Raw genomic sequence first — 11,681 nt, 5'->3', positions numbered from 1 at the left:
TGGATCTCTGATCTCACCAAGGTGGACTTCTCTCCGATGAGGAATATTTCAGCTCACCCATGCTTGTGCTTTTTTGTGTGTCCCTCATTCACTTCCTCCCATAAGTTCACCATTGGAGAGTAGGGTTAGTTACCCAGTGAGTTGGAGGACCTTTCTCATGTTGTCCTGATGTTGATAGGAAGCTGGTAGAAATTATAGTCATGCATTGTTTTGGTGACATCAAAGAAAGTTATCAAAGAAATTATTATTACTCTTATTATTTCAATCTCCCCCAAATCTGTTATAGCAAGATCCAGGAAATGCCAATATTTTATATTAAAAATGTTTTAATAAACAGCAGCATAAAATAATCAGTGTGTAATATCATCTCTGGTGTGTGGAATACAAAACGCATATATTCTCAATATAAAATAGCCTTTCTTAGTACATTTCCATGCTCTTCTAATTGAAATGCCCATAATTAATAAATCAAACATCAAGGAATACAGTGATTAAAATGCATGCAGTGAAAATAAGAAAACACAGTCAAGGCAATCAATCCAAATATTGCCATGAGAGATTAGAAGAAAATCTACATCATTAAAAAATAAGAGAAACAGATGAGATAGAAAAGGCAGAACTCTATTTTCACTTCTGCAATACAAAACGTGGACATTGTTTTGTGCAAAAAAAAAAAAGATATGAAAACAAAGGCATCTTACCAAAAAGTATTGTCAATGGAGCAAATGATATTTTTAGATTTGTGAAAAAATACTCTTTTCATACAAAACAGAGATACCACGATGTCTTATCATGGCACTTTAGATCTTCTTAGAAGTGGTTTCAAAATCCAGAAGGCCTGTACCTGAATATAGCACAATAATTATGCAAATGCTGAAAAACAATGCCGTACTTCTTCATAAAACATTAATTCAAACTTATGTTACTTCGTTGCTATAAAAATGTTTTTTTTTCAAAGAATTGCTAAATGGCTCATGGAATGCTATTTTCCCTTTTAGGGACTGCTGGAAAAACTCAGACTCACTAAAATTCCGTATTTACCTAAAATAATAAATATTCTTGGAAAAAATGATTGTCATATGAACATATATAAAATTGTGGTTTGAAGCATCATCAGTAAACAGTTGCATAGCAACAAAAGGAAGAAAATATCTTGCCCTAATTAACCTACCTAAAAATGAAGACACACAGCTTCTGAGTGAGCTTATTCATGCCATGAAATCAATGAATATTTGTTCTTGTAGCCTCACAATAAATGCAAATAAACTCCATTTAATAGTTTAGATACGCTATTTTCTGGGTATTTCAGGAGACAGCATTTGGGAAAACCCCGAGACATTTTTTCTGAACACATACTTGCTTTGTTCTTCATTCTAACAATATTTTTAAAATGGAAACATCGAGATGTTTCTAATTCTCTCATGCTAAATATTGTTTGCAAGATCTACTTCACATCCTATGAGTCTCTTTAATGTTTTTTTTTTATATGAGGCACTGTTCTTAGAAAAGGGAAATGTTTTCCCAAGAGAAACGAAAATCAAATATAAAAATCCCTTCTGTATAGAAACATGAAACGCATGCAAATTCCAAATTCAGTAAAACGTGTCTGGCTGGTAAAGGTCATTTACTCCATGCCTGTAATTCCATCTGCGTATACTAGATAATATCATGTTGCTTCTGCTTAACAGATGAAATAGCCAAGTTATTGGTTCTCTATAAAATGAAAATCCTGGCTATCCATTATAATCCCATGGGAGGTGGGGGAGTGGATTATGATAATATAATTGTCATATAGGAATCATATTTTTTGGATTCCGATCAACTTCCAACAACCACAATCATTTAAATGTTGGGATTTGAGGAAAGCCCATAGGACATATCCAGCTCATTTAAAATGCATCCCTTTAATTAAGTTAGCAAGAAATTTGGTTATCATTAGGGTCAGACTGGGGCAAAAAAAAATTGGGAATCCCGATTAATTGATGGTAAACCATCTTGTTGGTGTTATGCTTCTCTGAATTCTTGGCAATGTATAAATACAAAATGGGGAAGGGGCATTCAGCTGGTACCAGCCACCATACAACACTCATTGGCTTTGTCAATCCAGAGGAACATCTCTAGAGACTCTCTAGCCTTGGGCTTATCCTTTGGGACCTGAATCAGGCCTTGAGGTCATGTTCATTTTCATTATCACTTCAGCTTAAGCCATCTACTATATTAGGACATGTGTTATACAATAATCAGGCCTCCATCAGCATTTATTTCTGCTCCCATGCCTGACATTCCTGGATCCCAAGTTATTATAGAGGCTGGAGTGGAATAAATATGGAGAAAAGTTCTAGCTCTAACACAACTGAATCAGGAGTCATGAGAAGCATCACAAGGCCTGCCCTTTGGGCAAAAGAAATTTACATCCAAGAAAAAGTATGGGCACCTCACCATAGAGAAAACCCATGGAGAAATGATGAAAACATCTCATGGCTCATCTTGAATCCTATATTTTAATGTTGTTGCTCTCAAATTCCCTTACTTTTTTGAAACGCTGAGGAATGGAGTGGCTAGTGGTCTGGCACTGGAGTCAAGAAGACTTCCTGCCTTTAGCTGAGGGATCTTCAGTGAATTACTTAGCCTCTCAGTTCCTCGGGCAACTTTCTAAGACTGTGAGTAACAGCCAAGTGGTCCAATCTGCAAGGGTGTAAGGAATTTCCACAACGGGAGTTCCTTAAATGATGAAATCACAGGTCTGGACTGAAAGAAAAAAGTAAACATCAGTCTTTCATACCAATGTGCACAATGCTCAAACTGAACTAAAGTCTTGCCCTTTCTAAACATGCAATTAAACATGGTAGTCACATAAAAGCTACTGGATAGACTTTGGGGAATATTAAAGCCACTGGATATCCAATGCACGCTTTGACTTTGATATCCCATCCTGACATCTCTTTGAAAATGACTCTTCATTGGATGATGGTTTTGAGTACCTAACGTGATGTGCAACAATCCTGATGCCAGGTCACACAACATAACATGGTGTTCGAGGCACAATAGGAACAGGACAGAAGTTCCTTGGGGCAGGGACTGCGTCACTTTTGTCTCTGTATTCCCAGCGCTTAGCACATAATGGGTGCTTAGTAATTTTTGTTGATTGAACAAATGATTTTTTTTTTGCTGCCTGTTATCGGCCCATCCTGCTAAGCACACAGTTACACTTCACAGAAGATACTTGTTGCAATGTCTGCTAAACAATCAAAAAAATCTTACTTTAATAAAATATTTGAATATAAATCTTTTCTACGCCTTTCTAGTTTGTACTGTATATCATATTTATATAAAAAATTGGGTTTTACAGTTCAGCAGAAATCATTGATTCAGTGTGACCATGAATATTGGAGTCCCCTAGTAAAGATGGTTGTTTGGAGTCCATTTTATAAGGTTTCTGAGTTTTGTTTCCAAAAACGGTTATGCCAATTCCACTTGGATGATTTGGAAGGGACACATGGGATAGCAAAGGGATGTTAGCCTCCTGATTGGATCCCGAAGAGGGCAAGCTAGTCACATGGCCAGTGCTGGTGGAGCCACTAGCACTGCTGGGCGAACGACTCTTGGGAGGGGGACAGTGTTGAATGACTCTAGGTGGGCCCTGGGGCTGGTAATGAGTTGCTGGAAAAGCAGCATATCCAGGAGGTATCGGGTACCCATTGATGGGGATGAATCGTTGGTTTTGAGGTATGGGGGGACCAATGAAGCCAGCAATCTGCCCCTGAGGTATCCCCTGGGCTGGAAACATGTAGTTGGGATATCTTGGGTTGCTGAGATTGCTGATGGGGCTGGCGCTGAGCGACGTTGTCTGGGTGGTGGCATTACCGCCGGAGGGAGATGTGGAGCTCGTATGACTCGAGATTCCTTCCCAGGAGCGGAGTCTGACATGGATGTCCTTGAAGCGCGGTCTCCGGGAAGGAATCTCGTTCCAGCATTCCGTCATCAGATTGTACATCCTGGGAGGGCAGTCTTCGGAGCATGGCAAGAGCTGCCGCTTCCTGACCATCTCAACCACTTCCTGGTTACTGAAGCCATAATAGGGCTGGAGTCCAAAGCTGAAAATCTCCCACAAGACGACGCCAAAGGACCAAATGTCGGAATCCGAAGAGAACTTGCCATACATGATGGCTTCGGGGGGCATCCAGCGGATGGGCAGCAGAGACTTGCTCTGCACTCTATAATAGTCGGCGGAGTAGATTTCCCTGGAGAGCCCCAGGTCGGAAATCTTCACGTGGAGTTGCTCGCCGATTAAGATGTTCCGAGCGGCCAGGTCCTTGTGCACAAAGAAGTGACTGGACAGGTACTCCATCCCCGCAGCGATCTGAATCGCGATGTGCAGGAAGTCGCCGTGGTCCAGGCTCGATTTGACGGTTCCGTCTTCGTCGCTGCTGCAACCCACATCAGAGTGCGGGGACCTCATAATGAGGAATTCGTGCAGGTCACCCTGGTTCATGTACTCAAACAGCATGCACACCGGCTGTTCTTGGGTGACCACCCCGAGAAGGCAGACGATGTTGGGGTGATGGAGCTCCGCCATAAGGGAAGCTTCCTGCTGAAACTCTGCCCACTGCTGCGGGTTGTTAAAATCTTTCAGGGTCTTGATCGCAACCAGCTGAGCATGGTCCATTCCTGGGAGATAGAGATGCCCTTTGTATATTTTCCCGAAGGCACATTCCCCCAATTCTTCCATGAAACGGACAGCAGACAGAGGCAACTCTTTGGCTTTGCTCTGTGGGAGGGGGGGAAAGTATGTTACTGTGAGTTTTTTTTTTTAATTCTTAATGCAAATTTATCAGACTCTGAAGTCCTCATCCTGCTATCCTTCAACCTAGTCAGACCACATCTGGAGTTCTGTCTTCAGTTCTGGGAGCCATGTTTTAGGAGGACCACTGATAAGTTAGAGAGCATCCTTAGGGAAGTGGCCAGGATGGTGAAAGACACTGGAATTATGCCATAGAAACATCACTTAAAGGAAGTGGGGATTTTGAACCTGGAGAAGAAAGGATTTGAGGGCATGATGATAACGATGGAATGTCCTATGGACAAAGGATGAAGAATTAGTAGAAGCAAGTTTAGCCTGGAGAGGCAGTATGGAAAGGGTATTGGACTTAAGCATCAAAAGGACATGGAGTAAAATCCGGCCTCAGATGCTTACTAGCTGTGGCATTCTCTGTGTCTCTGTTCCTTCATCTGTAAATTAGGCAGCTGTACTCAGTGAAGGGACTAGACTCGGTCACTAATAAGGTCCCTTTTAGCTCCAAATCTCTGATCCTACGAGAACATTTGGTGTGTAGGGAGGGTGGGGATGTGACACTCGATGACCTGTCAGTTAGGAAAGGGATCAGGATGGTTCTGCTTGGCCCCCCTTCTCATGGGGTAGCACAAGAAGCAATGAGTGGAAGTTTAAAAGAGGAAATCTTAGGCTTGATGTCAGGAAACACTTCCTAATGACTTGAGAATCAGGTAGACCTGAGTTTGAATGTAACCTCAGACACTATAGTTAGAGATATCCCCTTGGAGAGATGTCACGTAATCTCAACAAGCCTCATTTTCTTGAACTGAAGTTAAAGTGGTTAGATTATGATCCTTAGGTCATTTTGCACTTTGTTTTATAACTTGTTGATGTATTTGTTATGTGATACTGTGAATAATTCAAGAAATACCAGGGCAAATTAGGGAGGGAGGGGTTAGGGGGAGAGAGAGAGAGAGAGAGAGAGAGAGAGAGAGAGAGAGAGAGAGAGAGAGAGAGACAGAGAGAGAGACAGAGAGAGAGACACAGAGAGACAGAGAGAGAGACAGAGAGACACACAGAGAGAGAGACAGAGAGAGAGAGGAGAGAGAGACAGAGAGAGAGAGACACACAGAGAGAGAGAGACAGAGAGAGAGAGAGAGAGAGAGAGAGAGAGAGAGAGGAGAGAGAGACAGAGAGAGAGAGACAGAGACAGAGACAGAGGGGGGAGGGGGAGAGAGGGGGAGAGAGAGAGAGAGAGAGAGAGAGAGAGAGAGAGAGAGAGAGAGAGAGAGAACCAGCTTCAGAGCTAGGCAGACCTGGGTTCAAATTTCTCCTTTGACCCATACTAGTTCTTGACTATAAGCGCAGAGCTCTAGCTCCTAGACCTAACCATGCTGCCTCCATAAGAAAATTGAGGCGTTCTGCCACAAGGTCCCTCTTCTTCCCAATCACAGAATTCAAATCCCCTCAGCATGAGCCCTCCTTTTTTCCACTCTTAGAGACCTTTCTCTTTGCCAATGCTAACCTCTCTACTTGTATATTTAATCTCATTCCCTGACCTCTGGGAGCTTGCCCCAGAGGCTAACCAATGGATAACCCATTGGTTATCTCCTCACACTCTCTAATTTTCATTCTATCTAATGGCTCTTACTTTGCTGTCTTTAAACATACCCTGTTCTCCATTCTTAAGACAACCTTTGCTTGCCTTTAGCCATTCCAGGCTGTCCAGCCTATGTCTCTCTTCCTTTTCACAAACTCCTAAAAAAGCCATAAATACTAGTGGCCATCACTTTCTCACTTCTCATTCACTTCTTGGTCCTTTGTAATCCGGCTTCTTGCCCTTACCCCCAGACAGAAACTGCCCTTTCCAAGGCCATTGATTGTCTTTTAATTGTTAACTCCAATGGTCTCTTCCCAGTATTCATCTCTCTTGACTTCTCTGAAGCAATTGATGTTGTTGACCCTGTCTCCCCTCCCCACTTTATAGTTCCCAACCCCTTATCAGTCTCTTTATCTCTTTTTTTTTTGGTGGGGAGTCATTTTGACTCTTACCATTATGCATGGGTGAACCTAAGGGTTCAGTCCTGTGCTATCTTCTCTTTTCTCTACACATTCTCTCTTGGTAATATCATCAGGTCCCAAGGGTTCAATCATCATCTCTATATAGAAAAGTCCATGCATGGACACTCTTCCTCTTCTGCTCCAACTACTGACCTCCCTGGCTTCCTTTAAGTCCCAGCTAAACTCCAACCTTCCACAGGAAGCCTTCCCCATGCCCTTTTAATGCAAGTCCCTTCCCTCTGTTAATTATTTCCTATTTAGCCTGTATATATGCATTCTTTCCCATGTTGTCTCCCCCATTAGATCTAAGCTCCTTGAGGGCAGACACTGTCTCTTTTGCCTCTTTTTGTATCCCCAGCACCTAGCACAGTGCCTGGCACATAGTAGGTGCTTAATAAATGATTATTGACGGATAGATGGGTTCCAATTCCGCATGTTCAATCTCTAACTGCCTGGCACATCTCTACCTGGATATCCCATAAGTAATTCACACTCAATGCATCCAAAATAGAAAGCATTGATCTATCATGCTTAAATCCACCACGTCTCCTAAATTCTCTTTTTCTTTCAAAGTCGCTCAAGTTCACAACCCTGAAGTTATCTTCTTTCTCCCTTTCTTACCCCCTGCCCCCATCAAATCTGTTGCTGGGTCTCACCTGCTACTTTCTACCTCAACTGGCCAAGCTCCTGTTCTCCTACACAACATTCCATCTCATCTCTCCTTCTCTCATTCCCTTCACCTCTTAGATGCCCAGAATTCTTCAACCCTCTGCTGCAGGGTTCCTGCTGACTGGAGCCCTTTGCTGATCCCCCAACTGGGCCTTCCCCTCCCCTATTTATCTGTATATATTGCTTATGTGCAATAGACTCTGTAAGCTCCCTGAAGACAGGGGCTATTTTTGCTTTTGTTATCATATGCCCCCATCAACTCGGATGACATAAGGCCTACAGTAGGTCATGTTCATGTTTATTAATAATAAAAAACTTACATATCTATATTTGTCAAGGCTTAGCACGGTTCCTGATACATAGTTTGCGCTAAACAAATGTTTTCCTCCCCTCCTTCCTTCCTTTTCTTTCCTTCTTTCTTTCCATGCTTCCTTCCTTCCTCCCTCCCTCCCTTCGGCTAAAGTAATCTCAAGGACATATCTCTGGAGGACATAATGTGGTAGTAAATAAAGATAACAGCTGTCACTGATATCTTTTCCTTTGAGGTACCCTAAATATTTTACCCAGATCGAAATGAATTCTTTCTCACACTATGTTTTCTTGTGGTGTTTCCATTTTGAAAAGAAACTCAGAAAAGTGACTGGGTTTCTTGAGTGGAAGGGGTCTGCTTAGACAAAATAGGGCTCACTGCCTAGAAGAGTGCAACTCTGTTTGAAATCAGAGAAGGCTGTTGGCCAGCAAACCCAGTTTGATCTGGAGCGTCTCACAAGGATAAGTCAGGGATCTGACACGTGAGGTGGCCATGAGGTCTAACACCAGTTCTCATCCAATCTGCTGGAACAAAATTGTCCTTTCTCTTTTTGTCTGACATTTGCAGCAGTTCCCAGCTCCCTCTAGTCCTACATATCACATCACCTCGTAGCAGTCGGTGGAAGACCATTGGTAAGCCCACTCTGTGACTACACCTCCCTAGGAAATTCCATTATCTCTGAGCCAGAATGGACCTTGGAGGCAATCTGGTCCAACCCAAACATATTAAGAATTACTCTCTAGCATCTCCCATGGTGTCAGCATATTGAAGGGAAACAACTGTTGAATTGCAAGTCAAAGGCACTGATTCTCTTTGTGTGACCTCAGTCAAGTCATTCAAGGTCTGGGCCTCAGTTTCCTCACCTGAACAATGAGGAAGTTGGACTAGATGATCATTAAGGACTTCAGGTCTTATGGTTCTAAGATGCCTAGACTCAGAGAGCCCGCTTTAGGACACCTTTAATAGTCATGGCCCACTCCTCTCCTTTTACAGGTGAGAAAACTGAGGCTGGGAAGGTTGGGCTTTGTTAGGAAGCTTTCCCTTTGCCTCAAGAGATATGAAAAGACCCCAAGATGGAGAAATCCAAGGACTTCCTCCAGGACACCTGTAAAATGGTCAAACATGAGCAGCCACCTTCGTCATCTCACAGAAACCATAAAAGTGCAATTTGCATTTTTAAAATTCTCAAGCTCTTCCACGGAGATGAATTTTTGAATTTCCCATAAATCTCGTACTCATTTAAGAAATCATAAAAACGCTTCCACAGGCAGCCAGTAGACTGTACGGGGGATGGCCGGAAATTAGCCTTATTGTTCAGGAACAGCTGGTTTACGTTAGACAAATCCTTTAGGCTAAACTTGTTTAGGTCTGGCATATTGTAAATTATATTTCAGTAATGAAAGTGATGTGACCTCCGGCTGACCTCAAGCGGGGTCTGTCTGTTTGAACCAACGTCCCATGGAAAAGTATGAAAGAAGATGAAGTCATAAACTTTTGGCAGTTCCATTTTGGTGCATTTCAAGAGAAAAGGGAGTTATAAATCTGCCCGGCTTTTGTTTGACAAGTATTTGTCATGCGGGGGATGTACGAGATGTAAAGAAGTGTAAAATACACAGGCAAGCCCCCTGACAAAGTAAACTAAGTACAAAGGGAGAAAGGGATGAGTGAGGGCCCGGCCCCTATCTCTTCATCAGCGCCTTCCATTAGCCCAAGGACAGGATGGGTCCAGTTGGGTGTATGCTCTAAGGCAACATAGCTCTTTGGAACTGAGAAGGGCTTTCATTTCATTGTTAACATTTGTGTTTCCCAGAGTCAACACACATCTACCTTGGTATGGTTCAAAAGTTCTCTTTCTCCTCTCTCTCTCTCTCTCTTTCTCTCTCTCTCTCTCTCTCTCTCTCTCTCTCTCTCTCTCTCTCTCTCTCTCTCTCTCTCTCTTTCTCCTCTCTTCCCTTCCCTCTTCTCTTCTCTTCTCTTCTCTTCTCTTCTCTTCTCTTCTCTTCTCTTCTCTTCTCTTCTCTTCTCTTCTCCTCTCTTCTCTTCTTCTCTCTTCTCTTCTTCTCTCTTCTCTTCTCTTCTTCTCTCTTCTCTTCTCTTCTTCTCTCTTCTCTTCTCTTCTTCTCTCTTCTTCTCTTCTCTTCTCTTCTCTTCTCTTCTCTTCTCTTCTCTTCTCTTCTCTTCTCTTCTCTCTCTTTCCTCTCTTCTCTTCTCTCTCTCTCCCTCCCTCTCTCTCTCTTTCCCTCTCTCCTCTTCCCTTCCCTCTTCTCTTCTCCTTTCTTCTTTCTCTTTTATTTGATGTTGACATAGGAGTAAATATAACCCTCTGAAATCTAATTTCTATTTCTTTGAAATGTGTCACAGCAACAAGATTTTCATTTGAGTGGACCAGCTGGTCACAGGAGGTCACAGAAGATGTTTCTAAGACCAGGGACCCTTTAGCAGAAAGGAAGGCGAGGTGCCCCTGCCTCTGGAATGGAAAGACCAGCCCAGTTTGATAACGTGTGACATGTGAGGGGATTGATGATGTTGGCAATGATAACAGTAACAACAACAATAACTAGCATTTATAGCTCTTTGAGTTTTGTAAAGAACTTTGCAAATATATAATTTGGTTCTTAACAATCACCCTGGGAGGTAGATGTTATTATCATTCTATAGATGTGTAAACTGAGGCAAGTAGATTTGCCCAGGGTCACACAGCCAGTGAACACTCGAGGTCAAATTTGAACTCAGGTCTTCCTGACTCCAGGTCCTGAGAGACAGTCCTGGATTTGCAGTCAGAGGACATGAGTTTCAATCTTGACTCTCACCCCTACTGATGGAAGCTCACCGAGCCTTGGCCTCCTGGCTCTAGGAATTCTGAGCGTGGGCTCGGTCACTTCACACCTGTGTGACTGGGCATGTCCCATCCTCTCTTAGGGCATCAGTTTCCACCTGGACCAAATAAAAGGACTAGACTAAATGACCTTTAAGGTGTTTTCCAAATCTAGCATCAGGGATTCTGTCACCTCCGAAAGAGAATCCACTCTCTGACTGTCTGGTCAAGGGGCAAAAATTGTCTTTGGCTGCATTGGCCGTTTGTTCTGGGAAGCAGGTGAAGCCATGGGGGAATTTCTTAAAAAACTTTTTTCTCAGGAAAACAACCATGAAAGCCTTTGACTCCCAGCTTCAGGGGTTCAGCAGGGAAGCAGGCTTTCCGCTTCTCATCAGAAACATGATGGAACGTACAGATGGAGCCAGGCGTCCATCGTCAGACTGGGTTGTCGGTCGGTTTGGCCAGGCCGGATGAATTCTGAGCTACAAGGGAGGAGTCATAGGTTCCATGGAAGAGCCCTGGCTCCGGAGGCTGGAGTTCAGAGCACCTGGGATTAGATCCTGCCTCTGATACTGATTACTGTGAGATGCTGGGTAAGTCACCTCTCTCTGCCTTAGCATACTCTTCTTGAAGATTATGTGGTGCAGATGGTGACCTCTGAGCCGTCTGGGTCTCGGGTCTGTGATCCCCTGATTTAAGAGAGTGATTACATACCCATCTGTCATCTATCTGTCTGTCTATGTGTCTTTGTCTATCTTTCTACCCACAAATAGAGGTCATTAATAAAAGCTATTTTAAAAGGAAACTTTACTCAACTGCTGGTACTGTGGATACGCATGAATGGTTCATTTTTTTTCTTCCCCTTCCTTCCTTCCTTCCTTCCTTCCTTCCTTCCTTCCTTCCTTCCTTCCTTCCTTCCTTCCTTCCTTCCTTCCCTCCCTCCCTCCCTCCCTCCCTCCCTCCCTCCCTCCCTCCCTCCTTCCCTCCCTCCCTCCCTCCCTCCCTCCTTCCTTCCTTCCTTCCTTCCTTCCTTCCTTCCTTCCTTCCTTCCTTCC

At 43.3% G+C, this 11,681-nt stretch overlaps 1 protein-coding gene across 1 annotated transcript in view; it reads right to left on the bottom strand.

Annotated features, from left to right (window-relative positions):
- Positions 1–308: 308 nt before the first annotated feature.
- ROR1 (receptor tyrosine kinase like orphan receptor 1) overlaps positions 309–11,681 on the bottom strand; it is a 375,033-nt gene continuing 363,660 nt past the window's right edge. Inside the window, exon 9 of the mRNA XM_020993141.2 lies at positions 309–4,768. Within this exon, the coding sequence (XP_020848800.1) occupies positions 3,344–4,768 (1,425 nt within the window). The 3' untranslated portion in view covers positions 309–3,343. The remainder of the gene's footprint in view (positions 4,769–11,681) is intronic.

Source organism: Phascolarctos cinereus, unplaced genomic scaffold, assembly GCF_003287225.1.
Source record: "Phascolarctos cinereus isolate Bilbo 61053 unplaced genomic scaffold, phaCin_HiC Scaffold_5;HRSCAF=322, whole genome shotgun sequence".
NCBI lineage: Eukaryota > Metazoa > Chordata > Mammalia > Diprotodontia > Phascolarctidae > Phascolarctos > Phascolarctos cinereus.
The sequence above is the reverse complement of the archived record's forward strand: the minus strand, read 5'-3'. Positions and strand labels throughout refer to the sequence as shown.